Source organism: Bufo bufo, chromosome 9 (assembly GCF_905171765.1).
Source record: "Bufo bufo chromosome 9, aBufBuf1.1, whole genome shotgun sequence".
Taxonomy (NCBI): domain Eukaryota; kingdom Metazoa; phylum Chordata; class Amphibia; order Anura; family Bufonidae; genus Bufo; species Bufo bufo.
In genome coordinates this window covers 174,132,347-174,153,124 of record NC_053397.1, presented here as the reverse complement: position 1 = coordinate 174,153,124, position 20,778 = coordinate 174,132,347, and the positions used below count along the sequence as shown (strand labels likewise).

The 20,778-nt window shown below is 43.2% G+C and overlaps 1 protein-coding gene across 3 annotated transcripts in view; it reads right to left on the bottom strand.

Annotated features, from left to right (window-relative positions):
- Positions 1–20,778, bottom strand: part of LOC120978607 (inter-alpha-trypsin inhibitor heavy chain H3-like) — a 110,344-nt gene that overhangs the window by 30,551 nt on the left and 59,015 nt on the right. For 2 of the 3 annotated variants that reach the window (XM_040406852.1, XM_040406853.1), the window contains exons 11-16: positions 18,490–18,615; positions 15,349–15,530; positions 13,202–13,387; positions 12,391–12,530; positions 10,488–10,654; positions 6,044–6,085 (exon numbers count right to left, since the gene is read on the bottom strand). In XM_040406852.1, the coding sequence (XP_040262786.1) occupies positions 6,044–6,085; positions 10,488–10,654; positions 12,391–12,530; positions 13,202–13,387; positions 15,349–15,530; positions 18,490–18,615 (843 nt within the window). The remainder of the gene's footprint in view (positions 1–6,043; positions 6,086–10,487; positions 10,655–12,390; positions 12,531–13,201; positions 13,388–15,348; positions 15,531–18,489; positions 18,616–20,778) is intronic. The other variant, XM_040406854.1, reaches the window with a different exon arrangement.

Genomic DNA, 20,778 nt, shown 5'->3' with positions numbered 1-20,778 from the left:
TAAATATTCTCTCCTCTTTTACCTTGTTGATTCCCTTTATGTATTTAAAAGTTTCTATCATATCCCCTCTGTCTCGTCTTTCTTCCAAGCTATACATGTTAAGGTCGTTTAATCTTTCCTGGTAAGTTTTATCCTGCAATCCATGTACTAGTTTAGTAGCTCTTCTCTGAACTCTCTCCAAAGTTTTAATATCCTTCTGGAGATATGGTCATTGGTCTCCAGTACTGAGCACAATACTCCAAATGAGGTCTCACTAGTGCTCTGTAGAGCGGCATGAGCACCTCCCTCCTTCTACTGTAATGCCTCTCCCTATACACCCAAGAATTCTGCTAGCATTTCCTGCTGCTCTATGACATTGTCTGCCTACCTTTAAGTCTTCTGAAATAATGACCCCTAAATCCCTTTCCTCAGATACTGAGGTTAGGACTGTATCACTGATTTTATATTCTGCTCTTGGGTTTTTACGCCCCAGGTGCATTATCTTGCACTTATCAACATTAAATTTTAGTTGCCAGATTTTTTACCATTCCTCTAGTTTTCCTAAATCCTTTTCCATTTGGTGTATCCCTCCAGGAACATCAACCCTATTACAAATCTTTGTGTCATCAAAAAAAATCAATAAGATTAGTTTGACATGATCTCCCTGAAGTAAACCCATGCTGTTTTTCATCTTTCAATCCATGGGATTTTAGATGTTCCACAATCCTCTCCTTAAGTATGGTTTCCATTAATTTCCCCACTATTGATGTCAGGCTTACTGGCCTATAGTTGCTCGATTCCTCCCTACTACCTTTCTTGTGAATGGGCACAACATTTGCTAATTTCCAATCTTCTGGGACGACTCCTGTTAACAGTGATTGGTTAAATAAATCTGTTAATGGTTTTGCTAGTTCACCGCTGAGCTCTTTTAATAGCTTTGGGTGTATCCCATCAGGCCCCTGTGACTTATTTGTATTCATTTTAGACAGACCTCTTTCTCTGTAAAGACACATGCATCAAAAGATTCATTAGTCTTCCTTCCTAACTGAGGTCCTTTTCCTTCATTTTCTTTGTAAAACTGAACAGAAGTATTCATTGTGGCAGTCAGCTAGTTCTTTATCTTCTTCCATATACCTTCCTTCTTTTGTTTTTAATTTGGTAATTCCTTGTTTTAGTTTCCTTTTTTCATTTATGTATCTGAAGAAGGTCTTATCGCCTTTTTTCACTGACTGAGCTAATTTCTCTCCTGCCTGCGCTTTAGAAGCTCTTATAACTTGTTTGGCCTCTCTCTGCCTAATCTTATAAATTTGCCTGTCATCCTCGTTTTAAAAAAATATATAATTACTAACTGCTATCTTTTTGTTTTTAATGATTTTGGCCACTTATGCTGAGTACCACAGTGGTCTCTTCCTTTTTTTTGCTTTAACTGACAAGCCTAATGCAATTTTCTGTTGCCTTCAATAGTGCCACTTTTAACCACTTCAGCCCCCCTAGCTTAAACACCCTTAATGACCAGGCCACTTTTTACACTTCTGACCTACACTACTTTCACCGTTTATTGCTCGGTCATGCAACTTACCACCCAAATGAATTTTACCTCCTTTTCTTCTCACTAATAGAGCTTTCATTTGGTGGTATTTCATTGCTGCTGACATTTTTACTTTTTTTGTTATTAATCAAAATTTACTGATTTTTTTGCAAAAAAATGACATTTTTCACTTTCAGTTGTAAAATTTTTCAAAAAAAAGACATCCATATATAAATTTTTCTCTAAATTTATTGTTCTACATGTCTTTGATTAAAAAAAAATGTTTGGGTAAAAAAAAATGGTTTGGGTAAAAGTTATAGCGTTTACAAACTATGGTACAAAAATGTGAATTTCTGCTTTTTCAAGCAGCTCTGACTTTCTGAGCACCTGTCATGTTTCCTGAGGTTCTACAATGCCCAGACAGTAGAAAACCCCCACAAATGACCCCATTTCGGAAAGTAGACACCCTAAGGTATTCGCTGATGGGCATAGTGAGTTCATAGAACTTTTTATTTTTTGTCACAAGTTAGCGGAAAATTATGAATTTTTTTTTCTATTTTTTTTTTCTTACAAAGTCTCATATTCCACTAGCTTGTGACAAAAAATAAAAACTTCCATGAAATCACTATGCCCATCATGAAATACCTTGGGGTGTCTTCTTTCCAAAATGGGGTCACTTGTGGGGTAGTTATACTGCCCTGGCATTTTAGGGGTCCAAATGCGTGCAAAGTAGTTTGAAATCAAAATGTGTAAAAAATGGCCGGTGAAATCCGAAAGGTGCTCTTTGGAATGTGGGCCCCTTTGCCCACCTTGGCTGCAAAAAAGTGTCACACATCTGGTATCGCCGTACTCAGGAGAAGTTGGGCAATGTGTTTTGGGGTGTCATTTGGTGGTCCCTTTTGCTTGGATCGACCACCAGAGGACACAGGCAGCTCTGTAAGTAGCACCACACTACACTACACCCCCGTGTCACTTATTAACCCCTTATTAATCCCTGATCACCCCATATAGACTCCCTGATCACCCCCCTGTCATTGATCACCCCCCTGTAAGGCTCCATTCAGACGTCCGTATGTGTTTTGCGGATCCGCGGATCCGCAAAACACGGACACCGGCAATGTGCTTTACGCATTATGCGGATCCGCACATTGCCAGAACTATATAGAAAATGCCTTTTCTTGTCCGCAATTGCGGACAAGAATAGGACATGTTCCATATTTTTGCAGAACGGAAGTGCAGACCCGGAAGTGCAGATCCGCAATTCCGGATCCGAGCGGGACAAAGTCTGTCCCCATAGAAATGAATGGGTCCGCAATTCCGTTCCGCAAAACAGAATTGCGGATGTGTGAATGGGGCCTAAGGGTCCCTTATCACCGCCAGTTAGTTAGCTACTTATTTACTTATTAGGTAGTTAGCGCCCAGCCAACCGCACCGCACTCACTGATTAGTCGCTGATTAGCGTCATCGCTGTCGCTAATCAGCACTAGTACTATATAGTATCTGTAAGGGATCAAGACTGATCGCAATCAGATCTATATCAGTACATTAGGGTCATCTTAGGCTCTGCAAAAAACGCAGTGTTCGCCCGATCAGGCCTGATCTTGTGCGCACACTTGCGTTCAGTCCGCCCCACCGGAGTGACAGAAATTATTTTTTTCTGATCACTGCAAAAACATCGTAAAATCGCTGTAGTGCTATAAAGATCACTTTTGAGCTTTTTGGATCTTTATTAGCGATCGCAGCTTTTTCTTTTTTTTGCAAATTTTTTGGCAGAGATTTTTCATCCACATTGATCGATGCAAATGAAGAAATCTGTGCCCTTCATTTTTTTTTTTTCAGCCCAGAGGCCCATATGCTTAATATAAGGCCTCATGCACACGACCGTGCGTTTTTTTGCAGCCCGCAAACTGCGGATCCGCAAAAAACTGAAGGCGCCCGTGTTGACTTCCGCAATTTTGCGGAACGGAACGGGCATCGGCAATATAAATGGCAATTCTTGTCCGCAAAGCCCGGACAAGAATAGGACATGTTATATTTTTTAGCGGGGCCGCGGAACGGAGCCATGGATGCGGACAGCACGCGGAGTGCTGTCCGCATCTTTTGCGGCCCCATTGAAATGAATGGGTCCGCATCCGAGCCGCCAAAACGGCAGCTGGGATGCGGACCCAAACAACGGTCGTGTGCATGAGGCCTATGGAGAATAGCAGAAACTCCTAATGCTGGCCATACATGTAATGATTGCGGAGACCCTCAAATGCCAGGGCACTACAAACACCCCACAAATGACCCCATTTTGGAAATAAGACACCCCAAGGTATTCGCTGAGGGGCATATTGAGTCCATGAAAGATTGAACTTTTTGTCACAAGTTAGCGGAAAGGGAGACTTTGTGAGAGAAAAAAAATAAATAAAAAATTTCCGCTAACTTGTGCCAAAAAAAAAAATCTTCTATGAACTTTCCATGCCCCTCACGGAATACCTTGGGGTGTCTTCTTTCCAAAATGGGGTCACATGTGGGGTATTTATACTGCCCTGGCATTTTATGGGCCCTAAAGCGTGAGAAGAAGTCTGGAATCCAAATGCCTAAAAATGCCCTCCTAAAAGGTACTCGTTGGACTTTCGGCCCCTTTGCGCATCTTGGCTGCAAAAAATTGGCACACATGTGGTATCTCCGTACTCAGGAGAAGTAGGGCAATGTGTTTTGGGGTGTATTTTTACATATACCCATACTGTGTGTGAGAAATATGTCTGTAAATGGCAACTTTTTAATTTTTTTTATACAAAGTTGTCAATTTACAGAGATATTTCACTCACCCAGCATAAGTAGATGTAAAAATACACCCCAAAACACATTGCTCTACTTCTTCTGAGTACGGCGATACCACATGTGTGACACTTTTTTGCAGCCTCGGTGCGTAAAGGGGCCGAAAGTAAAACGAGTACCTTTAGGCTTTACAGGGTTGCTCACAATTTAGCCCCGCCCAAAATGCCAGAACAGTAAACACACCCCACAAATGACCCCATTTCGGAAAGTAGACACCCCAAGGTATTCACTGAGGGGCATAGTGAGTCCGTGGGAGATTTATTTATTTTTTGCCAGAAGTTAGCAGAAATGGAAACTTTATTATTTTATTTTTTTCCTCAGAAAGTGTCATTTTCCGCTAACTTGTGAAAAATAATTATTTCATACATGAACTCACCATGCCCCTCCGCAAATACTTTGGGGTGCCTTCTTTCTAAAATGGGGTCATTTGGGGGGTATTTATACTATCCTGGCATTCTAGCACCTCAAGAAACATGACAGGTGCTCAGAAAGTCAGAGCTGCTTCAAAATGCGGAAATTCACATTTTTGGGCCATAGTTTGTAAACGCTATAACTTTTGCGCAAACCAATAAATATACACTTATTGGATTTTTTTTATCAAAGACATGTAGCACAATAAATTCTGACACAAACTTGTATAGAAATGTAATTATATTTGAACAATTTTACCAGAAAAAGTTAAAAATGCACTTTTTTGGAGAAAATTGCGGTCTATTTTGATTAATATCAGAAAAGCCAAAAATGTCAGCAGCAATCAAATACCACCAAAATAAAGCTGTATTTGTGAGAAGAAAAGGAGGTAAAATTCATATGGGTGCCAAGTTGCATGACCGAGCAATAAACCGTTAAAGTTGTGAAGTGCCGATTTGTAAAAAAGGGCCTGGTCACTAGGGGGGCATAAACCTGTGGTCCTTAAGTGGTTAAGTTACTGTATATCTCATACAATTAATGTAATTTACAGCAGTGGTATACCTACCATAGAGGTTGGGCATGCAAACTGCTGTAAGCTTGTGTTGGGAGACCTAGCACTGAACTGCTTCCCCTGCCTTGCATGACACACTGCATGCACATTTATGCAGATACCACCGATTCAATACTAGCTGTATAAAACCATATGAAGCTAGCTCCTCGAGGTGATGGTGTGAATGGAGGCATGCAGTTAGAATATTATTAGAATTCATCAAGACACTAATTCAGAGTGCCCCATAATATTTATGTTAAAGTCATTATGAATTCTGTGTTATAAATGAATACAGAGTTCTTAAATTGTATGTTTACGTTTTTGTTATATGATCACATCATATTTTTTCTCTAAATGGGACCAAAATTCAAGATTCATTTCATAATATATCTTTAGAAGTGTTAGAGTTCATGGTGTTTTGGGGATACAAATTTAGCCATAGAGTTAAAGGGGTACTCCAGTTTCATAATGAAGAGTACATTACACTGGTAATGTTTGCCTCGTATACCTGTTTTTCCTTTCTCTTGTTTTCAGCTTCACTACATCCTGGCAGGATGTTTACATGAAGAACTTCCTGTTTTCATAAGCCTTTTTTAAACTAAACCCATCATGCTTTGCTCTGTAATGTTTGTTCTGCCTGCTACACTTTTCTCTCTGCAGTAGTAAGACATGTCAGAAGAGCAAATTGATCCACTTTAAACATAAAAAAACAAGATTATGTAGTTATTATTTTTCCATTGTTAAATGCTTACGTCTTTTATGTAGAAAGGACGTCAAAGTAAAATCTCTTTGCACTGCAAACAATGGAATGAAAGTTAATTGGGTAATATTTTATACTTTTAGGTTGAGTTTACACACTCTGTTTATGGCATGCGGCCGAAAAACCCATCGGCTGCGTGATTTTGTGGCTAAAACCAAAATATTTCCCCAAAAATCTTGTGCCTATAGGATACAGCGAGAGGGTGGAGTTTTTTTTCCATATGTGGCAGGCAGCTGGAGTATGTAAACCGGACCCATTACCAAACTTCAAAAAACTGTATAACTAGGTTGGGTTCACACCATATTTCTGATGTATGTTTAGCACGTACGCTGGGAAAACTCCTGGCGTGCATGCAAAATCTGTCCATAGGGTTACACTAGCCAGACTGAGGCCAAAAGAGTGACCTTTTGGCCTCTGTCTGGCCAGTATATGTCAGTATACCAGAATAAAAGAGGTATGGGATAGTGTAGTAGATACATTGCTTCATATAACCATATCCAGTAAGAAAAAAAGGATACATTAAATGAACATAATTTTTCCTTTGGGACCCACTGTATGCCATCTGTCACAGGCGTTCTGGAGTATATATTAAACAGAGGACATAAATGTGTATAAACTGAGTCTTAGGCCTCATGCACATGACCGTTTTTTTTTGTGGTCCGCAAAACAGATTTCCGTTGTTCCGTGATCCGTGACCGTTTTTTCTTCCATGGGTCTTCCTTGATTTTTGGAGGATCCACGAACATGAAGGAAAAAGTCATTTTGGTGTCCGCCTGGGCGTGCGGAGCCAAACGGATCCGTCCTGACTTACAGTGCAAGTCAATGTAGATGGATCCGTTTGACGTTGACACAATATGGTGCAATTGCAAACGGATCCGTCCCCCATTGACTTTCAATGTAAAGTCAGGAGTCCCTATTATACCATCGGATCGGAGTTTTCTCCAATCCGATGGTATATTTTAACTTGAAGCGTCCCCATCACCATGGGAACGCCTCTATGTTAGAATATACCATCGGATTTGAGTTAGATCGTGAAACTCAGATCCGACAGTATATTCTAACACAGAGGCGTTCCCATAGTGATGGGGACACTTCAAGTTAGAATATACTGAGAACTGTGTAATAACTGCCCCCTGCTGCCTAGCAGCACCCGATCTCTTACAGGGGGCTGTGATCCGCACAATTAACCCCTGATGTGCCGCACCTGAGGGGTTAATTGTGCGTATCATAGCCCCCTGTAAGAGATCAGGTGCTGCCAGGCAGGAGAGGGGCAGACCCCCTCCCTCCCCAGTTTTAAATTCATTGGTGGCCAGTGCGCCCCCCCTCCCTCCCTCCCCTGTATTTAACTCATTGGTGGCCAGTGCGGCCCCCTACCTCCCTCCCCAGTATTATATTCATTGGTGGCCAGTGTGGCCTCCCCTCTCCCCCCCCTAATTAAAATCACCTTCCCCCATCATTGGTGGCCAGTGTGGCCTCCCCTCTCCCCCCCTAATTAAAATCACCCCCCCATCATTGGTGGCCAGTGCGGCCTCCCCTCTCCCCCCCCTAATTAAAATCACCTTCCCCCATCATTGGTGGCCAGTGCGGCCTCCCCTCTCCCCCCCTAATTAAAATCACCCCCCCATCATTGGTGGCCAGTGCAGCCTCCCCTCTCCCCCCCCTAATTAAAATCACCTTCCCCATCATTGGTGGCCAGTGCGGCCTCCCCTCTCCCCCCCCAATTAAAATCACCCCCCCATCATTGGTGGCCAGTGCAGCCTCCCCTCTCCCCCCCTAATTAAAATCACCTTCTCCCATCATTGGTGGCAGCGGAGAGTTCCGATCGGAGTCCCAGTTTAATCGCTGGGGCTCCGATCGGTTACCATGGCAGCCAAGACGCTACTGCAGTCCTGGCTGCCATGGTTACTTAGCAATAGAAGCATTATACTTACCTGCGATATCTGTGACCGGCCGGGCGCTCCTCCTACTGGTAAGTGACAAGTCTGTGCGGCGCATTGCTTATAGCACAGACCCGTCACTTACCAGTAGGAGGAGCGCCCGGCCGGTCACAGACATCGCAGGTAAGTATAATGCTTCTATTGCTAAGTAACCATGGCAGCCAGGACTGCAGTAGCGTCTTGGCTGCCATGGTAACCGATCGGAACCCCAGCGATTAAACTGGGACTCCGATCGGAACTCTCCGTTGCCACCAATGATGGGGAAAGGTGATTTTAATTAGGGGGGGGGAGAGGGGAGGCCGCACTGGCCACCAATGATGGGGGAAGGTGATTTTAATTAGGGGGGGAGAGGGGAGGCCGCACTGGCCACCAATGAATATAATACTGGGGAGGGAGGCCGCACTGACCACCAATGAGTTAAATACAGGGGAGGGAGGGAGGGGGGCCGCACTAGCCACCAATGAGTTAAATATAGGGGAGGGGGGGCTGCACTGGCCACCAATGAATTTAAAACTGGGGAGGGAGGGGGTCTGCCCCCTCCTGCCTGGCAGCACCTGCGGCACCTGAGGGGTTAATTGTGCGGATCACAGACCCCTGTAAGAGATCGGGTGCTGCCAGGCAGCAGGGGGCAGTCATGTACACAGTTCGTAGTATATTCTAACTTGAAGCGTCCCCATCACCATGGGAACGCCTCTGTGTTAGAATATACTGTCGGATCTGAGTTTTCACGAAGTGAAAAGTCAGATCTAAAAAGCTTTTATGCAGACGGATCAGCGGATCCGTTTGTGTGAAAGTAGCCTACGGACACGGATGACGGACGCGGATAACAATCTTGTGTGCATCCGTGTTTTTTCACGGACCCATTGACTTGAATGGGTCCGTGAACCATTGTCCGTCAAAAAAAATAGGACAGGTCATATTTTTTTGACGGACAGGAAACACGGATCACGGACGCGGATGTACAACGGTGCATTTTCCGAGTTTTCAACGGACCCATTGAAAGTCAACGGGTCCGCATAAAATCACGTAAAACGGAACAACGGACACGGATGCACACAACGGTCGTGTGCATGAGGCCTTACATAGTAATGTCACAGTTTTCCCATATTTGTGGACACGTTTGTTTTGTATTCCGTCATAATACAAGTCTATAGGCAGAAGAACGGATCCGTCCTTCCGTCTTATGGATTCTGTTATTTTCCATTATAACCATGTTATAACGGAATGCAATAACGGAATCCTTAACGCTAGTGTGAACCCACCCTTAGGCCCCCTGCACACGAACGTGTGCTTCCCGTTGCTGTATTGCGGACCGCATTTGCAGGTCCGCAATACACGGGTGCCGTTCCGTGGGCATTCCGCATCACGGATTCCGCATTCACTTGAATGGGTCCGCAAATCCGGATATGCGGAATGGTACGGAATGGAAAGCATGGAAACGGAACCCTACGAAGTGCTTCCGTGGGGTTTCCTCCCGTACTTCCGTTCCGCAAAAAGATAGAACATGTCCTATCTTTTTGCGGAATAGCCGGATCGCGGACCCATTCAAGTGAATGGGTCCGCGATCCGCTGCGGCTGCCCCACGGACTGTGCTCGTGCATTGCGGTCCGCATTTTGAGGGCCGCAGCACGACCACGGGGAGCACACGTTTGCGTGCAGGGGGCCTTAAGTTGTAAAAAAAACACAAGTGCAGATTGTTGTGTGTAGGGACCCTTAGGCCTCATGCACACGGCTGTTGTTTGGGTCCGCATCCGAGCCGCCGTTTTGGCGGCTCGGATGCGGACCCATTCACTTCAATGGGGCTGCAAAAGATGCGGACAGCACTCCGTGTGCTGTCCGCATCCGTGGCTCCGTTCCGCGACCTCGCAAAAAAAATATAACATGTCCTATTCTTGTCCGCGCTTTGCGGACAAGAATAGGCATTTATATTGCCGGCGCCCGTTCCGCAAATTGTGGGAGGCAACACGGGCGGCTTCCGTTTTTTGTGGATCTGCGGTTTGCGGACCGCAAAAAACGGCACGGTCGTGTGCATGAGGCCTTAAAGTGTGTTTCTGTGTTTTCAGGAGTGCAGAGATAAGGAAAAACTGTTGAAATGGAAAAATGTTTTAGCCCAAAATAAGTACAATGATCTATTTAAAAAAAAATGGCTGCTAAAAGTGTCCATATCCTTTAAAATGGTAGTCCCAGATTTTGATTCTGATGACCTATCGTCAGGATAGATTATCAATGTCAGATAGGTTTGAGATCTGACACCCGGCTCCCCCAGCCCAACACTTTGGTGAATGACGGATGAACGTGAAGTCACTGGCCTAGGAAGAGACCGCATTGCTCACCAGTGAGCCACGGTCTCTTCAAACAGCTGAATGGTGGAGGATGCGGTTGTCAGACCCCCAGATACTGATGTCCCATCCCGAGGATAGGTCATCAATGTAAAAATCTGTGGGAAACCATCAACAAAAATAGTCTTTTTGTGTGTTGCATCTGTAATAATTCTCCTACCTGTACTTTCCACAAATTTATCAGCAATTATTTCTTCTTTGACCTTGCTTTCTTCCTCCGGCTTTGTAACTACCATTGATGTTAAAGGAGTCACAAATTTGAACTTTAGGGAGAGCTCGAGCACTTGTGCTGTTAGGTTCACTTTTTCTGATGGGTCTGCATGAAGTCTTGGATTAAACAAAAGGATTTTAAAACCCTAAATGTAAATCTGGTTACAGGTATTTTTGGTGAGTTATTTTGGTTTATCAATGGTCAAACATTATCTACAACATTTTAATGAGTTATAGGCATAAAAAATGTGTATGTTTGACTTTTCCCCATTAGGCATAATACAATTTTCCTTACCTCAAAGGGGTTGTCTCATCACAATGGGAGCATATTACCAGACAGACAAAAACAGTTGCATGCAATGGCACTTATGCCGGAAAGCGCTGATCCCACTATAGTCAATGGGGTCCGGCAGTGAACGGCAGTATCTGGTTGGGAGGGATCCAATGATCTCAGGCAGGCTGTTCTCTGCCGGGACAGCCTGACGGATTTGATAAACTGAGGTGTTGAACCTACCCTTAGTTGCCTTTGTACCCTCTCTAACTCTGCTATGTCTTTGTTATGCACAGTTACCCAAAATTGTACACAATACTCCATGTGCAGTCTGACTAGTGATTTGTAAAGTGCTAGTTCTCATCATGGGCATTTATGCCACTTCTGATTAGCCTTGGCAGCAGCTGCCTGACACTGGCTGCTACAGTTACAGAATGTTTACTGTAAACTAAAAATCCTAAATCCCTGTCATTTTTAACAGGTCATATTTTTTTCACGGACTGGAAAAACGGATCACGGACACGGAAGCCAAGCGGTGCATTTTCCGATTTTTCCACGGACCCATTAAAAGTCAATGGGTCCGCAAAAAAAACGGAAAACGGAACAAAGGCCGCGGATGCACACAACGGTCGTGTGCATGAGGCCTAAAACAGAGATCCATGTTCAGTGGTTACTCGGATAGTTTAAAGAGTCGCTGAGCTTTCAAAAAACTTTTGTAATGTCACAGCAACATAACAAAGGTTTTGATTGAGGGGTCTGAGTGCTTATTCCCCCATTGATCGTTAAAACAAAGAGAGAGAAGTGCTCACATAGTAGTGACCTCCACCGATTAAAACCTTGGATATGCCGCTATGACATATGAAACGTTTTTGGAAAGCTCAGTGACTCTTTAAAGGGCTTCTGTCAGCCCCCTAAACAAATTTTTCATTTTTTGGCTACTTAAAATCCTTATACTGCGATTTATCAATTTATAGTGCTCTTACTCTTTTTCATTCAATAGTTTCTTCAAAAAACTGACTTTTATAATATGTAAATTACCTCTCTACCAGCAAGTAGGGCGGCTACTTGCTGGTAGCAGCCGCATCCTCCATTTAAAAAGACGCCCCCTCCTCATGTTGATTGACAGGGTCAGCGTTTGCTCTCGTCCTCTGGCTGGTCCTGTCTGCGTTTTAAATCTCGCGCCTTCGCCGTCTTCAGTCGGCGCAGGCGCACTGATAGGAGGACGCTCGCTCGCGGCCGCTCCTTCCTCAGTGTGCCTGCGCCGGGTGATGTGACGTCATCGGCGCAGGCGCATTGAGGAAGGAGCGGCCGAGCGAGCGTCCTCCTCTCAGTGTGCCTGCGCCGACTGAAGACTGGTACGGCGCAGGCGCGAGATTTAGAGCGCAGACAGGGCCAGCCAGAGGACGAGAGCGCTTAGTGAGAGATGTATGGTTTGTCACTAAGGGGTTAACATTGTTACTGTAGAAATGGAAGTGGAGCCCATTGGTTTCTTGGCCCCATAGCATCTGCTGTGCTTTTTACCCTTTACCCAAGTCATGCCTTGAGTCTAGAATTATGTACTACATTCCACCCCTTTACTTACCGTTTCTCCAAGAGCTCCTGTATGGTTAGATATGCCCAGAGTCTCTCTGTAAAGTCACCAAAGATGTATTTTTGCTGCTTGCTCTCATCATCCTTTTCTTGAAGTTGGACATTTTCAGTATATTTTAAAGATGCATCTGCCTATTCATACAATAGCAGTAAGTTAAACCAAAGAAATCTAGATGCTTATTTGTCTGGTAAAGTATTTTCCTCTGTACAGAAAATACGTATCTCTTTCATATTTATATTCATATAAAATTTCTGCAGCAGAAAATCTGCAGCGAATCTGCAATCTGCCAAAACTGCGGCTCGGATGCGGACCCAAACAACGGTCGTGTGCATGAGGCCTTACAGTGATCCTTCAGGTCACTGCAAAAGGTTGAAAGTCTCTGGTGACACCTGCAGCATAAATAGACATGCTGCGGAGTCTTTTTTCCAGCATGTAAATACTACAGATTTTCTGCACAAAATATTGCTCTGGAAAGTCACAGCATTTACACCATGTGTAGCTGTACCCTTAAAGGGTTCTACACTCCCAACACTGAATGGGAGAGAAGGCAGCAATAGAGCAGTAAAAAGGCAAATCCTCAAATTCTCATCTCATTGACATGCCCATGTGAAAAGCCTGGAGGAAGGACAAAGCAACAGGCTTGGAGGTTATCTGGCAAGATCTGACTCCCATGAGACAATACAGGTAAGCTCCCGTCACTGACCAATGTTCTGTTCTAATGCATCTGAGCTGACAGCAGCCAAGGATGAAGAATGACTGAATGACTACTGACACAGAGAAAGTAACATTTTATGGCACTTACCCCTTTTGCCTTTACATCCACAATAAATGAGTTCAAGTCATTATCTGTTACACGTCCGGCGACCACAATTTCACTCCCTTCAAAGTAATGCCTGAAGTTGTTCTGAGTGAGGTCAGCGATAGCGTTCTCAGGATATTGCATTTCTATGTCAATCAATGTTGGATTTGCAATTTCGGTGTAGAAGCCCTACCATTTAAGAACAAAATATCACTTGAGTAAATCTTCATGATAATTTGTGTGTACATATCAACTTAATCTGGCCATACACACTACATAGCACTGGTCCAAGTCAGCTGGTTTTCACCATATTATGTGTACTAGGGCCTTCTGAATCCCCCTTCCTCCCCAACCATTGTTAATGTTGAGGGAACAAAGAATTTTGGATTATAATAGGCCCGATCCTTTCTTCCCCATCTGACAACATCTTAGCCCCCTCTCCCTAATGAAATATGGAGAAATAATTATCAGCTATCTGATGTATACAATTCACTTTATTTAAAGAGGTTATCCAACTCCTATAATGCCCCAGCACCTCGTCGTGGGTGATGCTAGGGAGACTTGTCCCTGTCACGGCCTGCTATTCACTAGATGTTTTGATTCGCGCGCCGGGGAGATGCAGTGGCGACCGTGTAGGCATCAGGAGCGATGTGGGTGCCAGGGAGAGGGGTAAGTATAACCTGTATGAGGTGCCCGGGCATTTTGGGGGGCATTATAGGTGTTTGACAATTCCTTTAATTTAACAGACCAGCAAGCAAATTTTTCCAAACATTAAGTGATTGGTTTATAAAATTTGCTGTAAAACAGTCAGCAAAAGGGGCTTCTAGAGAACAGAAAGCGGAAGTTAAAAAAAGGTATATAAAGGATGAACCTATGCCAACAGTTACCAGTACAAAAAATGGCAGCGATGTGAATCCATCCTTCCTGTTAATAAGTGTAAAGCCTGCCTCATACACACAAGTAGCAAAACCGGTCAGCACTCGCTCAATGCACGCTGCACGGGAAAAGGAGCCACCTCCACAGTTAACATGTAGTAAATTAATGAGTCCCAGCAGCTGTCTTTGCAAATTCAGTTTATTCCAGAATATGTACTACAACCAGGACGCCTTTCGGCAAACGTACCTGTTGATAAAGACATGTTTGCCGAAATGCGTCCTGGTTGTAGGACATATTCTGGAATAAACTGAATTTGCAAAGACACAGCTGCTGGGATTCATTACTACATGCCTCATACACACAACTGTATGTATTTTGCGGTGCATAAAATGCAGATCCACAAAATACAGATGACGTCCATGTTGCATCTGTTTTTGTTTTTTCTTGGAACCATTGACTTCGATGGGTCCGTGGGCCAGACTTTGCGGCCAAGTATAGAATATGTTCTATCTTTTTGCAGAATGAACATAGGAACGCGGAAAGCAGACAGATGATATATGTGCTTTCTGCGTCCAAATGTACATTCAACAAAATATAAAACATGAACTATTCTTGGCTGCAAAATGCAACCCAAAGACCCATTGAAATCAATGGGTCCGCAAAAAATGGATGCAACACGGAGGCCTAATACATAGTTAAATCCAACACACACATAGAAATGTTGGTAACTATGTATGGTATACAGTATGTGTTCACGAACAATTGGATGTCTGAAAGAACCAGGGATTTCAACTGGAACAGCTCCCTATTACTGTTCTTGCACAGATTGCATGTTATACAGCCATAAATGGCACTCATAGAAGTCTATGGGACCCTACAGTACATCCAAATGCCTCTGATTTCATATAAAGTCATACAGAGTTATATTCTGAGGAATTCATACTAAATGCGTCATAAAAAAATGTGGTATGCTCCAATCCATCGGAGAATGTCTGTCTCTGTGCACACAAATCTGCACCTGAAACACTTACCGTAGGTACACCTGTAATGCACCTCTTGACCCTGGTGCCCCTGATAATTATGATTTATACCTGGTAGCCCAGCACTTTATGCCTTTCCCCAATAACCAATTAGTTCTTTAGACATCCCTAGTTATCTAGTGGTCCATTGGCTCAGTAATATCCCTGGTGGTCGAATAATCATTACAAAATATGCAGTGTGTTTTTAGCAGTTAATGATGATAAAAACCATAATATTGCAATATAACAATTTACCTGCAACTGCAAGTCTGCATCCGAGTCTTCATATATGCGACGGGCAATTCCTGAATTTTCCAGTGCTAACTTCTCCAGAAAAGGATAATTGACTCCTTGGCCAAAACCAAGACTGTACAAGGTGTATTTGCCCTGAATGGCTTTCTTTGCATTTTCCTGGATTTTTGCAGGGTTTGATTCACCTTAGGAGATATTACTTTGTTTACTTTTTAACCCTCTCTGAGACTTTTGAGGAACATTCCCCCCACCCCCACTCTACATCCTTTGTAAGTAACTACAGCCATATTCTCAGCAAGTGTAAGCCATGTAAAGTAGTATGACCTTAAAGGAGTGAGGCCTGTGTCACATATGCATGCAGCGGAATTCGTCCGGCCTATTAAAGTGAATGGGGCTGGATGGCGGTGCGGTTGCTTCCGGCAATGGTGGAATGCAGAGAGATTCAACAGGCTGTTGCCTAACTGATCTCAAACCGCAGATGTTAAACGGGTCTAATACAGTTTTAACATTTATTTTATCTAAATTGTCAATAAAATTGTGTGGAAACATGAATAGATCTTGGGCCTGTATCAGCAACATGCGTGTTACTGCACATACACTCACCCATGCAGCTACATGTAGAAATCAGCTGCGGCGTAGCTGAGTGGATTCACTACAGTGAATTCCAGAGCAGCTTATAATACAGTCCTGATCAAAAGTTTAAGACCACTTGAAAAAATCATATTTTACATTGTTGGATCTTAACAAGGTTCCAAGTAGAGCTTCAACATGCAACAAGAAGAAATGAGAGTGAGACAAAACATTTTTTGAGCATTCAATTAATTGAAAACGATTAAACTGAAACAGGCTGTTTTTCAGCTGATCCAAATTTTAGGACCACATGCCTTTAAAAGGCCAAATCTGTGCAAAGATGTGGATTCTTTGTCACTTTCTGTCAGGTAGTCACATGTTGTGATGGCAAAGGCAAAAAAACTCTCCCTTTTTGAACGTGGTCGTGTTGTTGAACTGCATAAGCAGGGTCTCACAGCGCGCCATCGCTGCTGAGATGGGACGCAGTAAGACAGTCATTTGGAATTTCTTAAATGATCCTGAGGGTTATGGAACAAAAAAGTCAAGTGGAAGACCCCAAAAAATTTCATCAGCACTGAGTCGGAGGATCCAATTGGCTGTCCTTCAAGACACTGGACGATCCTCGACCCAAATTAAGGCCCTTACTGGTGCTGACTGCAGCCCCATATCCATCAGACGGCATCTGAGACTGAAGGGCTTCAAAAACAAAAAATGTCTTCAAAGACCTCGTCTCCTTGAACGCCACAGAACTGCTGGTTTGGACTTTGCAAGAGAGCACCAAACATGGGACATTCAAAGGTGGAAGAAAGTTTTATTCTCTAATGAGAAAAAAATTAACCTTGATGGTCCTGATGGTTTCCAACGTTACTGGCATGACAAGCAGATCCCACCTGAGATGTTTTCTACGCGCCACAGTAGACGGGGCGCCATAATGGTCTGGGGTGCTTTTTCCTTCAGTGGAACAATGGAGCTTCAGGAAGTGCAGGGGCGTCAAATGGCCGCTGGCTATGTCCAGATGTTGCAGAGAGCATTCCTCATGACTGAGGGCCCTCGTCTGTGTGGTACCGACTGGGTTTTTCAACAGGACAATGCTACAGTACACAATGCCCGCAGGACAAGGGACTTCTTCCAGGAGAATAACATCACTCTTTTGGCCCATCCTGCGTGTTCCCCTGATCTAAATCCAATTGAGAACCTTTGGGGATGGATGGCAAGGGAAGTTTACAAAAATGGACAACAGTTCCAGACAGTAGATGGCCTTCGAGCATCCATCTTCACCACTTGGAGAAATGTTCCCACTCACCTCATGGAAACGCTTGCATCAAGCATGCCTAAACTAATTTTTCAAGTGATAAACAATAACGGCGGAGCTACTCATTACTGAGTTCATGTTTTTCTGTTTTGGGGGGGTATAGGTTTTTTTTGGAGGTGTGGTCCTAAACTTTTGATCAGCTGAAAAACAGCCTGTTTCAGTTTATTCGTTGTTTTCATTAAATTGAATGCTCAAAAAATATTTTGTCTCATTCCCATTTCTTCTTGTTGCATGTTGAAGCTCTACTTGGAACCTTGTTAAGATCCAGCCAAAATCAAATAAGATTTTTTGCCATTTTTCAAGTGGTCTTAAACTTTTGATCAGGACTGTATGTGCATATAATACACATTCTAGCGCCAATGTCTTTAAGGGCTCATGCACACGATCGTACTGTATGTATTTTGCGGGTTGCAAAAAATGGATCCCCAAAAAATACGGATGACATCCGTGTGTATTCCGTATTTTGCGGAACAGAACAGCTGGCCCCTAAAAGAACAGTACTATCCTTGTCCGTAATACAGACAATAGGACATGTTCTATTTTTTTGCGGAACGGAAATATGGACATACGCAAACGGAATGCACACTGAGTCACCTCCGTTTTTTTTTGGCGGACTCATTGAAATAAATGGTTCTGCATATGGTCCGCACAAAAAACGGAACGGACACAGAAAGAAAATATGTTTGTGTGCATGAGCCCCCAGGGTCTATGTATTGCCACAGCCTAATCCCTTCCCAGTTGAGTCACATGGTGCCAAACTCAATGCGACCTCACTGGTGAGACTAGGTCGTGGCATTCTGCCTCCTGTCCTACCAGATATATCAGGAGAAGTGACAGATTCTCTTTAAATTATACCCTTCCTTTCACACCCCCCCCCCCCCCCCCACACACACACACACACACCGACACACCCAGTGGGACCTGTCAAGGGAAGCATGATTACCTGCTCCCCTACACTTGGTGCTCCCAAGCGGTACAGCGGTCACATACCTCTTGGGACATGTCACTACTGCAGCCAGTCATTGGCTGCAGCGGTGAACGTGACTCCAGTCTGTGCAGAAGGTTTACCTATGAGGACCAGAAGTCCAAATAAGACAGCCTGGGACCCATAGGGATGGAACTGAGAGTCGGCGAGCTGGTAAGTATGTTTCCTTTGGGAGTTAATTTGACTAAAAAAATTAACATTGAAAACCCCTTTAAGGCTTCTCCTGGCAGATACATATCTTAGTGTATCAATTTAAAATCACTTGTATTTTACCTACCTGTATTGGGGTCTCCATCAGTAAGAAGAATAATTAAGGAAACACTTCGCTCGGGAACAATTTTAAGTTCATGCGCTTTATTCAGCTGCTCCACAGCCATTAATACTGGACTATTAATGTTTGTAACTATAATAAAACATATTATAATGATAAGGTGCATGTTTACATTTCACTGACTTTCTATATAGAATTAACATACATAAAAAGTTGAGTACTTTTTCCCCCTCTCTCCATTAATATGAGCTGATTGTGCATGTTTATGGTGGATTTGAAAGTAGAGAGATAACTAACAGTTCTCTCTCCTGTACGTCCAGTTTAGAAATCCAAATTTGCAATCTGCTGGTTGCTGCCTTCACTAGGTGGCAGTACAGTGACAGCTTCTTTTCTGACTCCAGTTCGGCTTAGGAGTCCCTGCTCTGACTCCATATATAGCTATATCCATATATGGAGTCAGTGTTTGGGGACACCCCAGTGTATTTAAATCTAATTTCTGAAACTTTTCTGCCAGGATTTGAACTCCCAAGCTTGTACATTAGTGGCAAGGACCTTAGCCACTCAACTATAAAGCTGAATGCTAAACTGTGTGAGAAAATCCTCCATAGTGGTTTCTGATTTAGTGAGTATTCCTATTCAGCAGAAGACTTATTTTATATTTTTGTGCAGGTTAACATGTATAGTGTAGTGGTTAACATCCTTGCCTCTAATATACAAGCTTGGTAGTTCAAATTCCTGCAGAAATAGAGATAATTTTGTAATTGTAAAAAATATATGGCACAAAATAAATGTGTAATTACTAATATAAAGTACAGACCAAAAGTTTGGACACACCTTCTCATTCAAAGAGTTTTGTTTATTTTCATGACTATGAAAATTGTAGATTCACACTGAAGACATCAAAACTATGAATTAACACATGTGGAATTATATACATAACAAACAAGTGTGAAACAACTGAAAATATGTCATTTTCTAGGTTCTTCAAAGTAGCCACCTTTTGCTTTGATTACTGCTTTGCACACTCTTGGCATTCTCTTGATGAGCTTCAAGAGGTAGACCCCTGAAATGGTTTTCACTTCACAGGTGTGCCCTGTCAGGTTTAATAAGTGGGATTTCTTGCCTTATAAATGGGGTTGGGACCATCAGTTGCGTTGAGGAGAAGTCAGGTGGATACACAGCTGATAGTCCTACTAAATAGACTGTTAGAATTTGTATTATGGCAAGAAAATAGCAGCTAAGTAAAGAAAAATGAGTGGCCATCATTACTTTAAGAAATGAAGGTCAGTCAGTCAGCCGAAAAATTGGGAAAACTTTGAAAGTAAGGGCTATTTGACCATGAAGGAGATGACCTGGCCTCCACAGTCACAGGACCTGAACCCAATCGAGATGGTTTGGGGTGAGCTGGACTGCAGAGTGAAGGCAAAAGGGCCAACAAGTGCTAAGCATCTCTGGGAACTCCTTCAAGACTGTTGGAAGACCATTATAGGGGACTACCTCTTGAAGCTCATCAAGAGAATGCCAAGAGTGTGCAAAGCAGTAATCAACCTAGAATATGACTTATTTCCAGTTGTTTCACACTTGTTTGTTATGTATATAATTCCACATGTGTTAATTCATAGTTTTGATGCCTTCATAGTCATGAAAATAAAGAAAACTCTTTGAATGAGAAGGTGTGTCTAAACTTTTGGTCTGTACTGTATATATATATATATATATATATATAGTGTTCGGCCGAGCATGCTCATCTGCATCAGTTTTTTTTTTTGCAGGCTGGATGATAAACCTGGTGCAGGACAAAAGACAAAGGCTACTTTCACACTTGCGTTTTTGCCTGATCCAGCAGGGTTCAGCAAAAACGCTTCTGTTACTGATAATACAACCATCTGCATCAGTTATGAACACCATTGAATGTCAATGGCGAACGGATCACCGCTCATGTACACAGCCCCATTGAAGTGAATGGGTCCGGATTCAGTGCAGGTGCAATGTGTTCACCTCATGCATTGCACCCACGTGGAATTCTCACCCGTGTGAAAGGGGCCTAAAGGTGGATTTATATGGCCAGTATTAAATGCCTGTGTATGGGCCACAGTAACATATTTTGCACCAGGGACCCGGAGCTTCCTGTTATGCCTCATTCACACAGTCAGCGTTCGGTCAGTGATTTCCATCAGTGATTTTGAGCCAAAACCAGGTGCGGCTCTAAACACAGAACAGGTGTAGATACTTCTGGTGCAGATCCTTTATACCTTATGTCTGTGTAGCTCCACTCTTGGTTTTGGCTCAAAATCA